This window comes from Phalaenopsis equestris, unplaced genomic scaffold (assembly GCF_001263595.1).
Source record: "Phalaenopsis equestris unplaced genomic scaffold, ASM126359v1 Scaffold000256, whole genome shotgun sequence".
In the NCBI taxonomy this organism is placed as follows: Eukaryota; Viridiplantae; Streptophyta; class Magnoliopsida; order Asparagales; family Orchidaceae; genus Phalaenopsis; species Phalaenopsis equestris.
In genome coordinates, this window is record NW_018164698.1 from 714,615 (window position 1) to 738,868 (window position 24,254).

The window sequence follows — 24,254 nt, forward strand, 5'->3', positions numbered from 1 at the left end:
CTAGTTTTATCCCTTTAGATTCCGAAAATAACGGTTCTTATTTGATCTTTCCCATTTGATACTCCTTCGTCCGACCTTAAAAACCCTAAACTTTGAAATTCTTGAAAACCATACCTTCTGATCTAAATTGAGAGTTTTCTTAGGTGATTTTGCTTGTCTAAGATGTAATTAACTATAGGGGCTTACCCTTACAGGAAACTTTGGAACTCAGTTAAATATAAACCATGCCTAATTTTTTATATTAGATAGAAGAATTTGTCGGTCAACATAAATGTTTCGCAGACTAAAACGGATGTCATAAATTTTTTGGCTTATTTAATCGAATCTTACTATCAAGTAATGTGTTTATTCCTTGGGATAGGTACGCCACTTGCGGTGTTGTACTCGTTTATTTAAACTATTGTATATATGAGATCGGTTTGCTCTCGTATTTTCAAAAATTAAAATATTATATATATATATATATATATCTATATATTGAAATAAAATAAAACTTGAATATATATAATATTAAATTAAATATATTTTTCCCCTGTTGACGACCGACAACATGTAAATTAGGCTTTCTTATCCTTGTACAATAAAATCATCAAGTTAAATCATATAGACATAGTTTATTAAGTTGCCAAGGATAAAAGTATTATTAACATCAATCTACTCTTAAGTACAAATATCTTATTGTTGCAATACTCATAACAAATCTTATCGTTGTGGTTTTAAAATTAGGAGAAAAAATTAAGGAAGTTAATGCCTTCCTTTTGTTTAAGGCTTCCAATACTAACCTCTTTTAAAACCTTTTGTTGCTAACAAGCTTCTCTTTGACAAACCTGCTTATTTTATAAGGTTTTTTCTCTTTAGATAATTTAGTCAATATTTAAGTGTTATTTTATGGAGAGAATTTATCTCTTCTTTCACTACTTCCACCTACTCTAACTTGAATATCATCTTTGAAGCATTTAGGTTATTGTACATAAATATGCAATACATAATATAAATTTAATGTCAAATTTCTCACTTACTATTATTGTGTATTTTGCATAAAACAAAGGCCTGCAAAAAGTTATTAATGTGATAGATATACTTTCTTTGCTCTAATGCATGCTTGTTTACAAAGCCTAAAATTGGAGCTATAGATAAATCTTGATTGATGGACTATGTTATTGTATGTTTTTTTTGCATCTAGTGAAAAATACTCTTAATTGTCCTACATGTATGTGATTTTATGCATTAATCCCTTTCAAATTATTGTTAATTTGTTTAATAACTACATTCAAATAGGGAGTTTCTAAAGATGTTCTCTTCATATGAATTTCATTAATAAGATAATAATTATATACTTTATAGTATCATACTCTCCACTACTATTAAATTGTACATATTTTATTTTTTTATTTTGGTTTTATTTTTAACTAAGCTTTTTCATCTGATTTTGGAGTCTCATAACCTTTTAGAAGTTAGCTTCTTAAAAGTATAATTAACTATTTAGGAGTATAGTTAATAATGATCCACTCAAAGAAAGGAAGGAACAAAACCAAGCTATGTACAATACTTCCAAGCATTTCAAGCACCCAATCACTCCATTGATTGGCAGCATGTCGGGCAGGCGAGTTGACTCACAAGCCACTTTGTCAATGCATGGCATCTGGAAGCCACGGCCATCCGTATGAACGGTTTGATTTCGAGCCGATCTAGTATCGGTTCAAAATCGGATTGAAATCGAATCGTGGATCAATCACACTAAATTTCGATCCGATCCGGTGTGCATCGATCGGATTTTCGAGCCGGCTCGAATTCCATTTTTGGCTTATGAGCAAGATCAGTCCGGCTTAAACCCCTCTTGGCCCCGCCCCGGCCAGTGTGAAAAGAAAGGATTCATACCCATGTCACTCCGGTTAAGTAAAAAATCCCTCACCACCAACTGAGCTGGCAATGTGTTATGCACGTATAACTAAAAGTTTGTGTTAAACATGTAAATATATAAGAATTTATTTCGATCTCAATCCAACCCGTTCCTAATCCAAGCAGAGGATGAACCGAAATAAATTAAATTCTTTAATTTGGTTCATAGTTCGGCTCGAATGATTCAACCCAATTTAGAGCGAAACACGATCTTCGGCCCAATTTCACAGCCTTTCCACCGGCTTGATCTTAGCCAGGCAAATAATGCATTCCGAGCCTGAGCAGCTCAGTTGGAGATATGGTCAAGTAAACCATCACAGGAAGATTTCGAATCGTGTGCCGACCGAGGTAGACCGGTCAATTCGGGTCGATTGATACGATGATGGCGAGCATTAATATCAAGACGTTGTGGGTGGAGTAGGTGGCGGATTCAGAAAAGGCTGATGATGACTCGGAAGAGGAGGCCATGGCCTCTCAATTGGAGAAAATCAGTCAATGTTGACCAAAACGCTAGATTCTCTTAAAAGAGGATTATATATCTAATTTTTAAATTTTTAATAAATGCTTATATCTAATGCTTAAGCTTTTAAATATGTATAGACATCTTAAATCATGTAAATATGAATCTTTAGGTGTTAGATATGCAAATACGTGTGTGGTATGTATGTAAATGCCCTTGAATTTTTGTTTTTGAGCACTCGGCTCTGAGGTTGTGAAAACTGGATCAGATATTGGACCAGTAGAAGGAGAAGTTCAAGGTTCAAATGTTGAGCCAAAGTTAAACCAGGGGTTCAACATGATGGCCTAATAAATCTTAAATATATTTAAAAATGACAATACATTAGATTTACATCTCACTCAATTCATATGTATATAAATAACAAACACCTAAATTCAATTTTAAAATGCATCATTTTATCTATGCATGAGAACATGCATTTCACTTTTTTTAAAAAATTAAAATAGTGATATGCTTCATATGATATGGTTAATTTTGGTGGTATAAATGTAAAATAAAAAGAGTTTAGCTGTTAGATATGTAAATAAAGAAAATTGAGTGGTATGTATGCAAATTGAATTTCCTTAAAATATGATTTTCTTGATGTCGTATGAGTGATATGGGTGCTATAAATGTAAAAAATAGAGTTTAGGAGCTAAAATACATAAAATTTGGTAGTATGTAAATGCCCATAAACCAAACGGTTCCTTAGAACCGGAGCCGGTTTAGGGGTTGACTCAATTCTGGGTGGCTCTATGTAGGAAGCGTTTTTTTATGCCAAGTGGAACCGGACCTATTGCTGCCGGTCCGGACCAGTTTTCTAGACCATACAGCCTAAAATCAAGAGCTACAGATATATCTTGATTGATGAAATATATTATTGTAATTTTTATATCCAGTGAAAAATATTTTTTTTATTTTCCTATACGTAGGCTTATGATTATATACCTTTCATTCAATGAATTATTATTATTATTATTATTATTATTAACTTCATTCAAGCAGGGAGTTTCTAAGATTGTTTTCTTCATACGAATCTCATTAATAAGACAATAATTATAAACTATATACTATAGCTTTATACTAACATACTCTCCAATATCATCAAATTATAAATATTTATTTTATTTTTATATAATTTTTCTCATCATATAAAGTTATTAAAAGAACTATAAATGTGATATATTACATTAAGATGCTAACAGATAGAAATTTGTCTATAGAATAAGAGACCTTTAAATCCTCATTACTCATATTTCCTAATCTTTGATGCTAAACATGAGCCTTTATATTTAAATGCATTGTAGCTCCCACTATTCACATATTCATGATGGTGCTAAATTATATGTATGCTACTCTCATTTGTATACCTACAACATACATTTGATATTTTCTTAAAGTTTTATAGCTATTTATCATCAAGTTACAATAAGAGCACGGAGGAAAGTCAAATATCTATATAAACAAAGTAGGCCGGTAAAGTTAGGTATTGCTATGCACCCAGAACGAAGAGTAAAAAAGGGGTAATTGAGCTCTACTCTTATACATCTTGGCCTAAAATTAAGAAGAAAAACTTTATCTTTGATTTGCCTTCTTTGTCCTCCAAGCAACATGAGGTTTCACAAGGCTAGACAGTTCATCCTCACTCATCATGATCCCAAATGCCATACATTTAGCTCTAATGCAAATAACGTTAATTACATCCACAACATAGAGATTAATGGGCAACCACACACACATAAGCAAGCAAGTATATCTTACATAAGTGGGTCCTAAGCCACTTATCCTAACAGATCGTGGTTAGGTGCATATGCATGAAATAATAATATCTATAGCCAAAAGTGAGTAAATTTTCGTAATAATTTTGTCGTTTTGTTTTGCGCATTTAGCATGACAAGCTAGAGAAGACAAATGTCAGAACTACTAGACAATCATCTATGTAATCTAGCGTACAAACAATCACTTCAATCAATAGAAACATTAGTAGATAAATTGAACAATTAACTACAATCACCCTAACTTGAATCTTAGTGGTTTATAATCACATCAAATGAGTGTGGCTATTGCGATGAGTTTGGACTAGAGGAAATGCTTGTTTCTTCCATGGATATTACAATCACAATATAATGAATTTATATGAGAAAATTGAAGTGCGGCACTCGTCGGTCGCAACACATAAAAATTTCTCATCATTTTATTTTAATTGTTATGAAGCTTTTTCCTTTTTTTCATTCTACCTACTAGTAAATCAAGCTTCCATTCGAGTCATCTGAGCCTCCATATCGTCAGCAACCTCAACTACACGCCTTCTGACCAACTAAACTAATTTTTTTTATCAAAATGAAGCTTTTTCTTTTTTTCATTCTGCCAGACTACTTCATACAAGAAGCTTTTATGGGTTGAAAACCTGAACATTGAGTTTGAGGGTGATTGTTACCCATGTATCTACAGATACAATTTTTGTGTAACATTATATGAGCATTGGTGCTAAAAAACATATTATTAGGGAGATATGAACAAAGAGGGTATATCACTATACTTACATGCATACATAACACAAATAAAGCAATCTGGTAGATGCCCATAAATTCTTTCCTTGACGACACACATTACAGCGTAGTATGAAAGTTTAATCCGCCTAAATTTGAGGTAAACTCTTTCATTACCTTCAAATCCTCCACTTATCATAATACAAATAATAAGAAGGCATAAGAACCAGCCCTGCAGCCTATGTTAAAATGTACATATATCAAGCCAAAACTTCAGTAGTACAAGCACAAAAAATCTTGCAACTGCATATTTTGAAGAAAAATATATTTTATTCTCAGAAGCAAGATACCTATAATGTTCAAAAAAAAAAATTTGCCTGATAAAACAATGGATTAAAGAACAAATGAAAATGCATCACAGTGGCAATTGTAATGGTTGATGAAAAAACAAAGTTCCCAGAATTTCTGATAACTGGATTTATAGATAACTATAATATAGTTCTGATCAATACAGTTATTGCTTTCTTTACAAATAAAAGAGGCTGGCAATGATGCAGTAGCACACAAACGCTTGACCCAAAAGAATAAATGGAGTATGCTACAAACCTTAAAGAAGGGGAGGAGATGCCTCATTCACACTAGTAATGGGAAAAGCCAAAGGGATTATTACACTTTGTCGTCATGAAACCACCATCTTGTCTCCTTCGGAGATCTGCCATTCTTGCAGTTCTTGACATAGCGATCGTTGTCTTCCGGGCGTTGCTGAACAAAACAAAAACTTTTGAAATAGTGTCTTCTCTCCAATTAGGAGATCCATTTGTAAAACATATTCTAATCACAAATTTCTAGCTTAGTTGTCACTAAAGTCAATAAATAAATAAAAAGTAGTGTCCAATAAACTGAAGATGAATAATCAGTGCAAAAAGTAGCTAGTGAAAGGTTCATATACCTTAACGGTAGAACTTGATAACATGGATAGAATGCTGATGCAGATGGAGCTTACAGTCATTGCTGGGGACCATGAATCATACAAAATATCTGCAAGATAAGCAGCAGAAATATTAAACAGCTAATTGAAACACAAAAAAGTTCACTGGTTTGACCAGCTTCATGGACACTGATGAAGGTCAATCTTCAAACAAAATATCACAGTATGTAAATGTTTTCATACTTAGCTTGTTAATGATGTTTTTTATTTTTTCAGTTCAACGTACCACATGGATATGTCTTTTATCTTTTCGGTTCAACATACGGCATGGATTAGTAATATGGATGCTGAGATACTTATAATGCTAGCTTTCAACTTCTATTTATCTGTTTGGCTCATAAAAAGTCAAAAGCTCTTAATATGCAGGCCGAAATAACTAGTTTTCTCATTCATTTTACAGTAACATTGTTAAAAGAAAAAACAATGATATTTTGATACTGATAACCGAACTGCATAAGTAAAAAAAAACACACAAGAACGACAACAAGATTTTATGCCACTAAGTGGGGTCTGCTACATGAATCTTTTTTCTCCATTGTGTCCTATTGAGTGCCAATTTTCATTTAATTCTAATAGATTAAGATCATTTTTTATACAATGAGTCCAACTTTTAAGACTACTTTTGTCTTTTCTTAACATAAGTTGAATCTAAAACATCTACTATCCTAATCGGATCATCAGATGATTGAAGTTCTGTGATGAAACCATCAAAGACGACTCTCTCTAACCTTGTCCCCCACTGGAGCTACACCAACACTATCATGGATATATTCATTTCGTATTTTATCTTTTAGTGTTAAGCCACTCATCCATCTAAAGCATTCTCATCTCAACAACACTTAACTTTGTTTTATGTTTCTCTTCTAAAGCAAACATTCTGCGGCTTCAGTGCCATAGAGCCTTGTAAGTATTGCCACCATCTTATAAAATTTTCCTTTCAGTCTAACCAGTACTTTTCTATCACAAAATAGGTCCGATGCATTCCTCCACTTCAACCAACCAACTTAAATTCTACTAATAGCATCCCCATCTATATCACTGTCACTTTGAACAAAAGACCCAAGATATCTAAGAAGTTCACACCTTTTAATAAGATCACCCATAGTTATAACTCTGCCACTAGAGCTACTACCACTAAAATTATATTCCATATAATCAGTTTTAGATCTACTCAAACAAATGCCTTTAGAGTCCAATGTAGATCTCCATAATTCAAGCTTTTCCTGAACTCTTTATTTAATCTTATCCAAAAGAAGGATATCATCAGCAAAAAGCATACAAAAAGGTACATCCTTCTGTAAATGCCCGGTTAGAGCATCCATAACTAAAGCAAAAAGATATGGGCTTAAAACTGAACCCTAATTTAATCCAACTGAAATAGGAAAATATTTGGTCAATACTCTTTCTGTTCGAACACAAGTAACAACTCTAGTATACATATCTTTAATGACTTGAATATAAGTCATATCAACTTTAAAACTCTCCAAAGGATATATCTTGGAACCTTCTTTTAAGCTTTTTCTACATCAATAAAAATCATACGTAGATCATTTTAAAGTATGAAACATCAACTTAATTCCTCTATAACTTGTACACTTTGGTGCATCCCCTTTAATCTTAAAAATAAGAATCAGAATAATTTTTAGAATAATATTAAAGACCCAAGAAACTCCCAAATTAAAAAGGTCATTTGACAAAAAACGGTGTCGAGCTTTCATGGTTTTTTAAAAGATATTTATATTTCAAATAGATTGTAAAATTAGTTTATTGCAACATAGTAGTACACTAACATAAAAATAAGAAAATCATAACATAAGCATATTTAAAACACTATGTCCCATTGATTAATTAGTATAATTTGAAGCCTTAGAATTCAGACCACATTTAAGTTTTTCTAAGCATGAAATAATATATCAATAAGGAATTCAATTTTTGCATTAAATACATCAAATTTAAGCATAAAATTTTTTCTATAACCAAATAAAAAAGTAAAAAAAAGTAAAAAAGGGGTAAAAATAATACACATGTCAACAAAAATAGGCCACACGTAAATGGCATATGTGCCAAATCAACTCAATTATACCACACGTTAGTCTGCCTTTGCCATGAGTATTTCTCTCAAACAGTTGCACGCAAGAATGATAATAATACTAAGTTACTAAATCTCACACAAAACTTTTAGTAAAACGACGCTTAAAAAAATAGCAAAAGCTATGTTAGTGCATCAATAGAAAAATAATAGAAGATGTGTGATGAATTTGATATATGGTGACAAAATGGAAATTTCAAAAAATAATATAAAATAAAACCGAAATGTTCAACTCCTGCATTAAATTTTATATAACATATAATATTCTAGCAAATTACATATAGAGCATTTATATGGAAAACAAATATCATTTTAAAAAAATAAAAAAAAATAACAAGATAACTAATACTCAAACCCCTCTAATAAAATTATTGTAAATTCTAATCATTTTAGAAGTGCATTTGTAATTCAAATAGATAAGAAAAAACAGGGTAAATTGCATCCATGTTTGGGAGGAAAAAGGGGTTGCTTCAATATCAAACAAAAAGGCATGATTGGTTAGAAGTAGAATAAATTTCTTGCTTCAGGGAATTTGATTTTTATTATTTTACCTCGAACAACGAGTTTTTAAACAAATAACATCACAAATATAAATTTTGAAAGAAAAAGGTTTCAAAAATTAAGAAACTGTTAAATCTCCCTTCCTTTAAAATCATAAACTTATAATTGGGGTGATTCCTATTATTATAGCTGGGTAGAATTGATTATAACAAATTTTGTGCACAATGAGAAAGATAAACCTTTCTCTATTGATGTGATTATGATTCTTAAATTAATTCCAATTATAACAATGACTGCAAAAAAATTGATTAAAATGTGAAACCTTAAATTGCTTAAAATGACATGGAACTTCCTGCAATATCCAATAATGTGACTTTCAAACGGGTGGACTTCTAAATGGCTCGACTAGATATTTGTCCATATCAAATTTCTCCTTCTATGGTGAGGAATCATCATAATGAATTGCTTATGCATGCTGCTTTCAGGTTGCAAAAATTTTGGGCGGGTCTTTGGTTGCCGAGGCATTATATGGGAAGTTTGATTGCAGACACCCTCTTAGGATCTCGTGCTAATATAGCCTCATTGGAAGTTTCAATTAATATTCATGATCCATAGGATTTTCCGATTCCACATATTGTGACTGTTGATTTTGTTACATTTACATATGCTACGTTCTTTCTTACTTTCCCTTCTGTATTTTCCCATGGGCCCATACATGTTTTTATATTGTTCTTTCAATTAAAAGAATACAATTTTTCTCTTAAAAAAGGGTGCAGCTTTCTATCAATATGGTTGGTGCAAATCATTAATTCTACTTTTCTATTGTTTTTAATCAATTGTTTGACAAATAATTTTTATTTTTCATCTGTATAAAATTTAGTTAAAATAACTATTTAATACTATTGACAACAAAAATACAGGAGTATTAAATGCAAAAAGTCCTTGAACAATGTAAAGCAAATTTAGAAAGTTGCATTCAAAATTGAATGGTACATATAGAGTTCAAGAAGTTTTACAAGTTAAACGGGTAGGTACAATATGTTCAATCTACTATAGCACACGCTAATTTTATAAGAAACCTTCTCTAAATTGATGCAACATTGAATCAAATTTTTCTAGTTACAGCTTTTAAGGAATTGTTACATGTTGCTTGAAGAAATTTCTTGCTAATTGATTCTTAACGACATAGCCACTAGTCATTTAAAAGTTACGTGTCAAACTAGGGATAAAACTAGTGTAAGGATGACTGAAAGGAAAATTTTGAAACGACCAAATGTTCACCACCACCTTTATCTTAATCTGATGCCAAAATAAAAAATGAGTGCTGAACCACCTTTCCCCGCATGAAATTTGAAAATAATTCAATGTTTACGGTTATTTTTTTTTTCAATAAGAGGACCACTAACCAAGTGAAGTGGCATTAATATATAAAACAAATTACAATCTTCATTTATCTTATAAAATAAATACTATCTCAATTTACTCTGCACTATTCACCCAAGAAGAAAACAATAAATAATTTATTGGAAAATTAAAATACATACCACAAATTCTTATGTATTAACATATCTAAGACCAAAGCTTTCACATTTACATTTATTATACTTTGATGCGTGCTGGAAAATTTGTGGCGGTAGAGCAACAATTTAACATCATAACGTTGCACAAAGATCCAACGTGCACACAGATTATAGAAAAGTAGGAGACACCGGGATTTTTTACGGAAAAAAAAAAAATTGGAATAGGGAAAAAATTATGTGCCCTAGCCTAATCAAAATAATCCACTATGAGTTTGTAAGTACATATGTCTGTTCTTTGCATGAATTAGAGAAGATGAAATTGCAATGCTGATATTACAAACGTAAAATAGTAATTTAATTATAATAACCACAATTGGGTTACAACAAATATTGTTGATTATGAAAGTTGTATTCAATGGCTATAATGGTGACAGTTGGCCAAAAATGCTGCAGTTGAACGTTGTAACAGTAGTAATCAGCCACAAAGGCCATAGTTTGTTGTCACACATGCAATAGTTGGCCATAAAGTCCGTGGTAGGAAGTTGCAATATAGTCTGTTGGCCACATTGGTCATAGTTGGTGACTACAATAATGTCCGTTGGCCACAAAAATCATAGTTGGAAGTTGTAACGGTAATAATAGACTACATAGATCATAGTTAGTGACTGTAATTTTTTCAGCTAACCACATATGTTGTAGTTGGTGACTTCAATAACGCCAATTGGCCACAAATGTCATAGTTTGAAACTCTATGAGTAGTAGTTGTTCACATAGGTCATAGTTGATGACTGCAATATTATCAATTAGCCACATAGGTCATAGTTGTTAACTGTAATGGTGTCAGTTAACCATAGAAACCGTAATGACTATGGTAGTAGCTAGTCATATAGACTGTAGTTGGTGATTACAATATCATCAGTTCATTGCATAGACCATATTTAGTGTTGTAATAACGTCAGTTGGCCACAAAAGTCATAGATGGAAGCCCTAATAGTAGTAGTTGGCCACATATTGTAGTTGGTGATCGAAATATTGTCAGTTGGCCACATAGGCTGTAATTGGTGGTTGAACTCCTCTCAGAACGGAGCTATAGTTTTACATGAGAAACTGCATTTGCTGATATTCAACATAAAGAAATATACTAATTACGACAATCATAAACAGTGGTTGGTGGTCGGTGGTTGGCAGCGACAAGTAGTAAATGTCGACGGTGGCCAACAGTGGTCAACAACAATTAATGCCGAAAGTTATCGTCATATCTTCATTATAACATGATAAATTACAACCATATTTGAGATACAACATTAGCAGGCAGAGCTTGCCCACAACAACGAGCAAGGGAGATCAGCAGTGGTAGTTGATGGCTACAGAGGTCAAAACTAATCATTGGATCTTCAATACAACATTATACGCACGACCGTACATGGGATACAAAGTTAACAAGTCAAGGTCACCACCGCAGTGAACAGGGGCGATCCGCGGTGGTCAACAATGACCAACACGCAATGGTCGACGGATACGGAGGCCGGAAGTTATTATCGGGTATTCAGTCCAAAACAAACTTTAGAATTCCTTCTCTCTCCTCCCATACTCAAGTGACGCGTGGGATTATTTATAGCCTTTGGGGAATGTGCATTTTAGTCTTTTTGGCAAATAACTTACTCAACCACCTAATCGAACGACCCACATTAATTCCCCTTCATCAAATAGGTTTTTTTAATGATTTGAAGAGCCTTAATGACCTCGAAATTAAGTTAGCTCAAGCTTATTGGATTGCTCTCGTCGAGATGCTCTATTTGAATATAAATATGTTAAATTTAGAGTTCATTTAACCATTCAATTAACGATCCAAAATCGTCAAAAGCATTTTAATGTCATGATCTAGGCTTTTGATTGGACTTGAATTGATCCTATTTTAGTATCATCAGGGTTGCCTTGTCGAGACGGCCAGCTTGATTATAAACTTGCTAAACTCAAGGCCACAAATGATCTTAAATTTGAATTCGGAATATTATTACTCAAGAAATGCATCGATATTCATGCTAGATAATAAAATTTTGTTGATGACGCATCAGGAGTCATAAACCTATGCATGAAGAGATATATTTGACTTTTAAAAAGTGATTCTGATATTAATTGAATGTTCCGAACATAAATATGAAAGTTTAGATCTTAAATATGCAAATACATAAAAATGGTATGGCATGGTATGAATGTAAATGCCACTAATTTATTTTATCAATCAAAGTTGAGGACTCAATCATTATAAGCAGGTTTTAAGCAATAACCAAAAAATTAGTCCATGAGGTAGTCAGCAAACCCTACAAAAACACTGGATGGTAAAGCTACAGATGACAATTCTCGAGTCTCAACCAAGTGCTAAGCTGAGAACATGGAGGCTAACAATCCTAGCAGCATTTCCACAATTGCACCTTTGACCTGAAACTATTATTAAATGCTACGAATTGAAAATCTTTCATAATCCTTACACAACCCAATCTAATCTGCACACCCAAGAATAAAAAGCAAATATGAAATTTAATTACTGAATTCAAGCTGAGGCCTGGTCCTTCGAAAGGTTTTTTAGGTATCATGACAAATTCATGCAGAAAAATTAGTAACCTGATATTTATTTGATTAGCCAATACAAGTGAAAAAACAAATGAAAACTTAAAAGAATGCCTTGGCGTCCCTGAATTTCAGTTCAATATTTAATATCTCGTTGCAAGTTTTTATTATTGAGCACATCTAAGTATCACTGGTTGATATTTTCATGCCAGCTCAAATGACCTCCATTGATTCATGTGCAAGTCACTTTGACTAAGCACGGTTCAACTTGCAAGATAATTTAACGTAAGTAAAGCTAAATATTTTTGGCTCAATAGATTTCTTCTATGACATAAAAATTATGACAATGCCAATAAGTCCAGCTCACTTATTGTCGTAAAAACCTTAAACAAGATGGCATAATGAAGTGTAAATAAATGACATCTAGTTCTCCCATCTTCCCTTTTACCCTTCAAATAAAAAATTTCAATGCCACTCCACTTCATCTAGCAAAGAGTCACCACTCCCCGATCGCTTCCCATTGAATCCACAAACTAAAATATTTGTATAATTGCAGCATCCACCATCCCCTTTCCCATGCGAACAAAACCCTAACGAAATTCAATGGGGAAATCTTTCCACTCTTGCTCGTGTTCCTGCATTCACCTCTACTCTAGTTCTAGCATATCTCTATTCTAAGTGCCCTCACTAACTCATCAGTACTAGTCCAAACTCTTGCTCGTGTTCCTGCATTCACCTCTACTCTAATTCTAGCAAGTACCTCTATTCTAAGTGCCCTCACTAACTCATCAGTACCAGTCCAAACTCTTGCTCTTGAATGTTGTCCCCTCACCAAGCACTTTCAAAACCCTAGCCCAAGTCACATTCTCGTCTCCACCAGCAACTCGCCCTGTTGATGGGCCTACACATTTCATGCATTGTTACACACTGTTGCCAGCATGCCACACATGAACTAACATAGTTTCTCCTTCAGTTTCCCTGCACCTGATACCTCTTCCTCTTTTGTACTACTACTCCATTCTTACAAACCTCCAGCTAATTCATCGACACCACCAATCTCCTACTTGAGCCATCAACCCGATCCTCCTTCACCAAAAATAGAAGATGTTGACTAACTCCAAGACAGTAGGTATAACATCCTCACACCCTATTTTTCTTAGACCTCCATGCACCCATGCCTTGGTATCTATTAGGGTATGTATCGTAACCATTCCTAAGAAGTAAATAGCACATTCTTTAGTATGGCATACACAAGGGCATATCTTATAGCCTTCTTGACCTCTTCTATGTGTGTGTGTGTGTGTGTGTGTGTGTGTGTGTGTGTGTGTGTGTGTGTGTCTTAAGCCCAAAAAGGCTAATATATTAACTAGAAATAAAGATACAGATACAATGTGAGACACTGCCCACACCATAACCACAACTGGTTTCAAAACTAGGAAATATAGAAAAGTACGTTAGAGACTAAAGAAAAGGCCTAAAAATGTTGAAATACATAGTATCAGGTGGTTAGAGAGCAACCCAATTTGGTTTTGCCTCTGCTTCTAGTTCTAGGGAATGAGCAAGCTAATAGATTGGTAAGATGATTGTCATTGTCAGTAGTAACCAATGTATCATCCAATATGTTCCCGAGCTGGAGTCGGCCTCCATTCTTCTTCTTCCTCCTGGAATAGACCTGTCATTCCTCGTCCGAAGATTGACTCACCTGATCTTAGTCTAAAGTGTGTTGGAGATGTGCAGATTGTTGAACATTAGAAGCAACTACATGTTGTCTCGGTTGATCTGTTATTAGATCAAAGGAGCACTCTCGTGTGTCTTAGCATGTAAGCGAGTCTTCTTCAATAACAGTTGGTGGTATAAGCACAAGTGGATCTGTAGTTGCAGTATGTTGTTCTTCTTCAGGAACTGTGGTGTTGGGAAGAGGATCGGATTGCATCTTCTCAATAAGGATAATATGTGGTTGTTCTTTGGCGATATTCAGCCTTAGATGAGGATGTAAAGGATAGCAAATAGTAGAGTTGTGGCCAAACATACTATAATGAGAGCAATAAGGAGGGTGTGGTTCGATTTTAACCTTTTGTCAATACTCGTTGTGAGTGGTTTCAATCCATATATCATCCGGAGCTGGTTGAGTGATATCTCTCTCAACTAACACACAAGCCACAGAGGGTCTAGTATCAGTAAACGTAGGACTATCAACCCTGAGAGGCTTACCGTAAGCAGTTGCTAAGGAGTAGAGAATTTCCAAGTTGAACAGATATAATTTGCAAACTAGATCAGCTGATGATATATATTTGCAAACTATATCAGTATCTCTCACTTGAACCTTAATAGTGTAAGTCATGTCACACCCAAAGGCACTTGTCAGAGACATGGGTGTCTCAAGCCCTTTCCTACAGCACAAGTCGTGTCATGCTCTATTATGACAACTTTTGAGGCATGCCACGCAACCGTCTTGGCATGAGAAATTACCTAGAAAAACAAAGGGAAGATGATATTTATACGCAAACTGGGTCAACATCGCTTGTTTGAACCTTGATGAAGTCGTTATGCACCGTATTATGCAATCTAATAGGGTGTGTTTCATAGTATTTTCTAAGGTGAAACATACATCATGCTTCAACATGGCATTTGCAAAGGGATGTATATAGCTTTCTTGACATGAAAATTGTAGAAACGACATAATTTTATTCACCTTCTCTCAAACAAACATTACATTACAACTTTATGGAATCAAGTAAATTTAACTTTGTTTTTTTGTGTTTTCTCCTCCTTTAATTTTATTGATATATATATATATATATATAATAATAATAATAACTAACATGAATAAAATAGGAATCCCTCCAAATAAGGAAGAAGATAGAACAGAAAATACAAATACAGCAAATGCCATTATTGGAGTATCTTTGGAGAAAAAGAATTAAATTCCTTCATAATGCAGATTTTCTAGAGGGAAGGAATTCCACACTCCCCCTCAAGCTAAGTCATAAATGTTGTAAAGACCCAGCTTGATATTCAAATCAATGAAACTGCATGGAGTTAGGGATTTAGTGATGACATCAACAACTTGTAGATGTGTTGGAATGTAGACTAAGTATATAATGTCACGATTGATCAATTCAGAGATAAAATGACTATCAATCTCAATGTGTTTAGCCCTGGCATGATGCACTGGATTCTTTGCAATACTAACAGCATTTTGGTTGTCACAGAGCATCTTTATGGATTTAATCATGGAGCATCTTAACTCATTTACTAACTTTTGAATCCACATTTCCTTCATAAATTCTGAAAGCAAGTGCCAGTACTTAGATTCTGCACTACTTCTAGAGATCATTGTTTGCTTCTTGCTCCTCTATGTGCCAAGATTTCCCCAAATATAAGAGCAGTACCCATATGTGGATCTTCTGTCTATGAGTTCTCCTACCAAACTGGCATTAGTGTACACTTCTACCTCCCTATTGTCTGATTTCTTAAGCAATAACCCTCTGTTAGGAGTCTTATTAAGAAACCTCCATATTCTGTAAATCATCTCCAAATATTCTTCATTTAAAATATTCATATGCCGACTCACAATGCTGATAGAATAAGCAAAATCAAGTCTAATGTGATTGGTAAATAAGCTTTCTTACAAATTTCTAGTTTCTACAATTTTCCACCGGTAACTTTTAATTTAACATTTGTTAAAGCTCATAGAAGTCTCAGTAAGATTACACCCTAGCATTATTGCCTCTTTTAGTAGGTCTAGGATATACTATCTTTGGGACATCACAACTCCTTTCTTAGACCTAAGCACTTCCATACCCAAAAAATGTCTCATACCTCCAGGATCCTTATTTCAAATTAAATGGCAAGAACCTCTTAATCTTCCCAATCTCCATTTCACCATCACCTATGAGGATCATATCATCAACAAAGAAAATCAGTATAGCTTCCCTACCTCTCTGTGTGTTTTATGAACAGTGTAAAATTAGCTTGGCAATGGATGTACCCATTATATTTCATAGCCTTGGCAAACTTTTCAAACTAAGCCTGTGAGGATTATTGGAGTCCAAAATTGTCATTTTTCAACCCTAGTGAGATCTACGTATGCACTTCTTCCTCAATGTTTCTTCATATCAAGTTGATGTAGTTCCCACTATTTGTTCACTGCCAAGAAAAGGAATGTGCAAAGATCTCTTAAGAATTTATCCCATAAGATTGAGTGAAATCTTTTGCCACAAACCTAGCATTGAACATCTCAAAGCTCCCATCTGCTTTGTAATTGGAAATGAACACTCATTTGCACTCAACGGGAGTTTTATCTAGATGAAGCTTTGTAAAGATTCAAGTGTCACTTAGATCAAGTGCTTGAATCACCTCTTTAATTGTCTTTTTTCCATTCGGTAATTTGAATCGCTTCATCAATAGATTTGGGTATCTCCACAATATCAAGAATAGATATAAAAATTTTAGAAGGTAAGGATAACTTCCAATAAGATAGGATAATTTACGCAACTTTTCATGGTTTCTCTAATACATTCCACCCTTTAAAACTTCAAAGATGTGTGGATTCACATTTGATTGTGAACAATCCAGTAGTTGCATATTATCTTTATCCTGCTCAGTGAATTTATTTCTCCTAGTGTACACACAAAGTTCCTTGTACATTTCCTTGTTGTCAATCTCAAATTGGATAGCCTCAAATGATGGAACTTTAAGAGATAGGATGGTTAGAGGGAAGTAGAATAGGTTGTCATGAATCTAGTTTAGTGTGGGTATCCAGAGTAGTGTCCCAAAATCTATAAGCACCCAAACTCTTCCCATGAATTTTAGATTTGGAATGGTATGATTGCTTTTCAAAGAATATAGAATACATGGAGTAAGTGTTTCTTAGTAATGAGATAATAACATTTATACCCCTTTTTATTAGAAATATAATAAAAGAAGATACATTTGATGAATTTTAAGTCAAGCTTTCTGTGGTTTGATTGATGAATGTAAACAAAAGTAATGCAATCAAATATTTTTATAGAAAAATTTGATGAGAAGGCTCTAACATGACGGTTTGTTTCTGTCAAAATATTGGGAAGGCTTTAAATCCAAAATTTATGCTTAGCATTCTATTAATGTGGGAGGTTGTGAGCAATGCATCTCCCGAGGAGATTTTTGGTACATGAGAAAATTATAAACCTAGATATCTCAAGGAGATGTTTATTCTTCTTTTCAGCTATTTCATTTTGTTGTTGAGTCTCAACACAAAAACTCACATGGATGATACTATTTTCTGCAATGTAGAATCCAATGATCGAGTCGAAGTATTCATTTGTATTATCAGTGGTGAGAATATGAATTTTGCATTAGAACTAAATGTAAATCATGTCATGGAAGGACGAAAATTTTTGCAGTTTCAGATTTCTCTTTCATAAAGAATATCCAATTGATTCTAATGTGATCATCAATGAAGTAGATAAACCATTTGGCTCCATTGATGGTTTTCAACTATGATAGACCCCAAATATCATGATGGATGATAGAGAAAAGATGTGAGGGTTTATACTGAGATTAAGGATATTCATGATGAGTATGCTTCGCCAATTGGCAAATTTCACAGTAAAAAAACTCTGACTTTTACAAATAAAGAGATGGGCATACAACTTTGCAACATAATAAAAATTGAGATGACCCATAAAACAAAGTCATGATAAAACTTGACCCTCAACAGACTCAAAAACATCAGAAGAGTGTGATGGAGAAGACATTGTGTTAGGAGAACAACTCTCCTTCCTCATACAAATTTCCTACATGGAAGGAATTCCACACTCTCCTTAAGCTAGGCCATAGATGTAGCCCAAAAAAATAATAATAATAATAAGAGATGTATGTACGTAAAATCGGCTAAACTCGTCTTTGTACCTCAAGCTACGGCAAATATCGAGGTGCATCTCATAACTTTTCGTATAATGCAAGTCACATTGTATTCCACTATGACACCTATCAAATCATACATAGCCTTTTTTTATAAGGATAATCAATAAAATATTAAGGAAGATGATTGCCTTCAAGTTGGACAAATATTTTTCTCGTACTGTACCACACCTCACCATGGCATTTTTTTTGGTGCATTTCATAGACTTTCCAACAATAAAAGTTACATCAAGCTCCATAATAGCATTTTTAGACACACCTCGTACCTCGTACCATTCTTAACATGAAAAGAACGGAGATGCCCATTTGCAAGCTTGATTAATCTCTCTCTAGACCCTTGATAGCACACATTGGACGCAACGCATTATGACATGTCAAAGTGTGTCCAACAGCCTTCTCAATAACGTCATGTTGTGCTCCCCTATGAGATTTGTCTTAGCAAAACTACGCCTTGACAAAAAGAAAAAATCAAAAAAAAATATTGTTTGATTCTTATCTTAGTTTTCCACTTGCCTAGAGAGTTTCAAAAACACATGTTAAAAGTTTTTCCAATTAACTTGACTTTGAACTTTGAAATAATTTCAAAAACGAGTCAAGGGTTCCAATAGAACCCTGACTAATCTAAATGTTTAGAATGCCCTTCATATGTCAGCAAAATCATCAAAAGAACATTTTGATGGCCTATATTACTAGAATATCCAAAAATCTTGACCCAATTACCTTCAATATCAACACGGTTGATTTAAATCTTGGCATCTCTTAGTCGATTGAAGGTTCCCAGTTAACATTTACCTCAAATGCATATAAACTGTGTTGTATGGAAAAACCTAAATTAATTGGGTCGTTCTCATACAAAGCAAAATCGTAAGACATTTTGTTGGATCGATTCTAACATTTGAGTGATATAACCCGCATGCAAGCATGCTGAAAGTTAAGATTGTAAGCCTCAACCTTTTGGATAACTTGCAAATAGATCAATAAGCCCTATATTTCAAATCAAGTTATCCAAAAAATCAAATACAAATAAAAAATTTATATGATCTATAATGGCCCCTCCAATATATGTAGATCCCAACCCAATTAAATCAACTCAATACAAAACCAACAAAAATATTAAACCAAATATTACACCTTCCAATGAATGCTAACTCCAATCTAATAGAGCAATAAGCACAACCTAAACTTGGGCCATCTCCATGCTAACAACCAAAACAATCAAAATAAAATCCACCAAATAAAAGCATGCAAACAAAAATCCAACCTACCTTAAACATGCCTCTTCCAGCCAAACCCAAACTCATGACATGCCACGCCTCTAAGCACTATTTGGTCATGTCCGATACGCCTGTAAAAAAGAGACCAGGCTTTGTGCTTTAAATTATTGGTGCAACCCGAATGGCCAAACCTCTACCAGCGAATGAGTCAATGTCAATTTCAAAAGCACATCTTTGGCACATAATTTTTCCACCCTCATTTACTCAGGATACCTGTGAAGAAACAACTCATGATTGTCAATTAGGCTCCACGAACATAATGCATAAAGCCCGTGAAGATGGTAGACTAGGTCAATTAGCATGCCTGTGATGATATACTCATTGGATCTTGATCAATTTAATCTCCAACAACAAAACCATTCAACGCAAAATTAAATTCACTTCCAAATGTTAAATTTGACCCTAAAATTGAGCCCAAGCACCTTCCTTGATCAGGAGTACTCTCTCGCAAGCTATAGGGGTAGTTAACTCTGGTACATGCAACTATAGGAAGTCTCAATCCTATATCTACATAAACTTTGATCTAAACATCAATGAAAATATAATTAAAAAAAACATAATTTATCTACATAAAACTACTACCGAGCCTCTTCTCTCATCTGCACATTGAGTGGGCTCAAAAGGGAGGGGTTTACTTTTCTCGAGTGATCAATCCATCCTCTGGGTACTAACAGCAAATTACTAAAGCTTCAACTAATCCTTCCTTTTAAAATATATATTAATTATTATAAAATGTAGTTTCAAACTTCATCCACAAATAATCTTAGCCTTTGAATATAAACACATCTCAATCATTCAATCATTCAGCAAACATGAAGAAAAGCAATTGCTCATTGTTCTATCCCGCGGTCCAATATAATAACAGTTTTATTTTCACATACCTGCCTCATCCATACAATAATATAGGTTCTTCTTAAAGACTTATTTGATTTTTTCATCCTTCTCTGAAACAAACATAGCACATTAAAGCTTCATTTAGTAAAATTTAAATATATGCAACAGTTCATCGCAAAAAATTTAATACAACAAAATTTCATAAACGTGCATCAGCATTAATCCTTCTCTACTTCTTTGATTTTGAGCTTTTATAAGTCCGATCCAACACATTTACGCCTTGGTGCCCACGTTTGATAACATTTACTATTAACTAATAGTTCAAACTACAAATTATAATGAAAGAGTTTCCCACATTAAATTAAAAAAAACTAATTGTATCTTAATACTAATTCTCTCAATGCTTGCATAATAAGAATGGAACAATGCTTATTATTAAAATATACTCTAAACAGATTTGAATTCGGTGCTTTCCTTTGTTTTACTGTTTTTAAATTTTGAATGCAAGTTTCAAAGCAAATAAAATAAAATGATGAAATCTATATCATGGAGTAATCTTAAGTATCAAATTATATAATAAACTTACTACATTTTTCCAAGCCAATTAAAGTTATACATGAACTGAAAAAAGATTACTTAAGTCTACAGTCACCGAAACTGTAACTCAGAAACTACATTTTATTACACGCTAATTCTTTATTATCATCAACACTCAACACCCAAATTAGTTTTAGTACATTCCATATTAATTCTTGAATGCTCTATTATATTCATAAAATTCCCAATAGATTTACTTAAAAAAAATTGGCGTCGACTCAAAGGTACTTCAACCACTTAAATTTTTCACTTTTTGAGCATTGGTATGAATCTTCATTACAGTTATTTTTTAATTAGGTAAAACATAAATTACAAACAAAATTATTCAAAAACAATTAATGAAATCAATAAGTGATGATAAAAAAAAAGCAATTTTGACTTCAAATATTTCAGCTGAATAATGCAAGAACAGTTCAATGCTTCAAAGGGCATTCATGTGCTCACTCAGCAACTTCAGAAATAGCACCAATACAAAAGAAGGTCAAAAGATACCCTGAATCAATAAGTTAAAAATTAATTTGCAAATTAACATTTTTTGAAATATTATTATTTTTATAACAGCTCCAACTCAATCCAATATTAAATAAATACCAAAATATTCCTAACCATTATGCTTTGAGCTACAAATTTAAAATCCTTAAGACATATTGTTCATTATAATGCTAAAACTTATTGAAATTCCCCACAAACATTTTGTTGGAACAAAGAATAACTTAAATTAGAACCATAATAATCCAGAAGAATTCGAACATTCATTTACTTATAACATCCAAGGAAATTAGACATATGGACCATATTTGCAGGTTCTACAATTTTGAAGTTTCGCTAGTTTTGATTAATAATTTTGTTGCAATTTATTTGTGCAAAGTTTCAGCATGCACTTTGAGCACATACATTTTTACTAATAGAAGAGGCAATCAATGGTAGTGAATGATATGCTAAGCAACGAAGACAGCACAGGCAAACATACACTTGAGTAATGGAAACAGCGTAATGAAAAAATTATGTCAGCTAAATTACAATGTCGCAGTAACTGAAGAGTTCAAAAAATTGTATGCAGGAAATATTTTGCCATAAATGTATGCATTTACGATACCCCCTAAAAAAATACTGGTCAATGCAAACAAAAAATGGAACATTCAAATCACAGCAAATTTATAAAAAAAAAATGTTACCCGGAAAAAATTAGTTTTTTGCAATTAATTGCATAAACAACAAGATTTTGTTGCCCCTACTTGCTACCTAAAGCATTCTGGATAAGAGGCCGGCAACTATAATTTAAATGCAATGGAAGATCAATTAAAAAAAACGTAAAATGAATATGAAAAGAAAAGAAGATAAGATTTCGTTTTTACCAACAGCTGAACCTCTCATTAAAGATATAGATATGGTAAAAAAAAAAAAAAAAAAAAAAAAAAACCAGAAAAGCAATTTATTATGCATATCTGTTGACCTCATTTTTAGTGAGGTTTAGTCTTCCGCTTAGGGTTTAGGATCTAGCCTTAGGGATCTCCATCCGACTATCTTAGAACCTTAGAAATGAGACCCGCCTCATTCTAGAAATTCAACCCGCTTCGGTACTCTTTTGTGGTTTCGCGTGTGTGGTATCAACTTCTAACACTTAGGAGGATGAAACCAACATGAGGAACCCAAAAGGGATTCTTATAGGACCTTTCGAGTCTTAGGGTGGCCTTTTGCACAATTCGCACTCACGCCCGCATAAACTTCGCAACTCGGAGAGTCGCCCGGTCCGATCGCCACGATTCGCATCGCTTGCACTGTTATTTGTCGAGGGCTCGAGTAAACCTTTTGAGACGATCGAGCGCGGGTCGAAATTTTGTGAAATTTGAATTTCGACGCGTTTTTGACCCGATTGTCGACGACGCCGTCCGAGCGACCCCGGATGACAAAACGGACTGCACCGGCGCGTCCAGAACGTCGATTTTGCCTAGGGAGGACACTCATTTTGTTACGCCGCCGCGCGCAAATGAATCGAATATAATTTAATATATATATTTATATATTTATATATATTTATATATATATTAATCTATATTAAAGCTATTTTCACTACATGTTAAATATAAAAAGTGTTACAAAAGTTACTAAAAGAGGGGGTCCCAAACAAAGGGAGGGAGCCCAATCCTCAAAAGTTTCCAAAGAGTTACAAGTAAAGGAAAAAACAAAAGGAGAAAAAAAAGTGCACCAATTCTCTTTAAGTGGCCTTGGTTTGACTCTGAGGTGGGGGATCTTCAGCTTGTCACCATGAAGTAGGAGGGCAAGGGGGTAGGAGGTGTTGTATCAACAAAAATAGAGTTGGCAAAGGTTCTCGGTCCGAGAGACTTCGTTGGCTTCGCCTTCTGTGAGCAGGGAGCGTATCCTTTTCTTCTTTGGCCTGATTCGAGTGTCGTGGACGGGTGAGGGGGGGCTTCTTTCTCTTCTCTCTATTCTCTGCCTATATACACAGTTCCTTTTGAAATTTTTGAGGTTGTTGAGAAAGTTTTTTTTGAGAAGAGTGGAAATTTTGGCTGTGAGAGGAGCTTGGAGAGGGAATTTCTGTGAGGGCACTTCTCCGGGGTGAACTCTGGTGGTGCAGGGCTTTGCTTTAGCATTCTTGAGGTACTCTTCTTTTCCCCCTTCTTCGGTGCCCTGTTTCCTCTCGATTTTCCTCTCTGCCGAGCCTTTGAGCTTAGATCTATTGGGTGGATACAACATGCTAGTTCATTTTACTTTAACATATTGTTGAGATATTCATTTCAGGTGCACTTAAAATGAAATGTGGGCATGTCCTAAGAGCTGAACTTGGTTATTTGCTTGAATTAGAGATTGCATCTTACTGTTTTATGCATGTGTTGGGGCTCGGGTTTGGCTTCCCGTGGCACTCCTTGGTTTGAAATATATGCTATGAGAAAAATCTATTTAATTTAGAAGGTGTTGTGGCTCGGTTTTGGTTCGGTTTGGAACCTTGGTTTCGGCTTGAAATGGCTAGAGCTGCATTTTTATATATATATGTAAAAAGATCTGAATTTAAAAATTGTTGATGTTGGTTTTGGTTTTGTCGAGCTCGGCTTTGACTTTGTTTCTTTTTT

At 33.9% G+C, this 24,254-nt stretch overlaps 1 protein-coding gene across 1 annotated transcript in view; it reads right to left on the reverse strand.

Annotated features, from left to right (window-relative positions):
* Nucleotides 1-5,327: 5,327 nt before the first annotated feature.
* The window catches only part of LOC110024456 (probable ubiquitin-conjugating enzyme E2 18), a 36,432-nt gene continuing 17,505 nt past the window's right edge, over nucleotides 5,328-24,254 (reverse strand). Inside the window, exons 5-6 of the mRNA XM_020724424.1 lie at nucleotides 5,837-5,925; nucleotides 5,328-5,649 (exon numbers count right to left, since the gene is read on the reverse strand). Coding sequence (XP_020580083.1) covers nucleotides 5,554-5,649; nucleotides 5,837-5,925 — 185 coding nt within the window. The 3' untranslated portion in view covers nucleotides 5,328-5,553. The remainder of the gene's footprint in view (nucleotides 5,650-5,836; nucleotides 5,926-24,254) is intronic.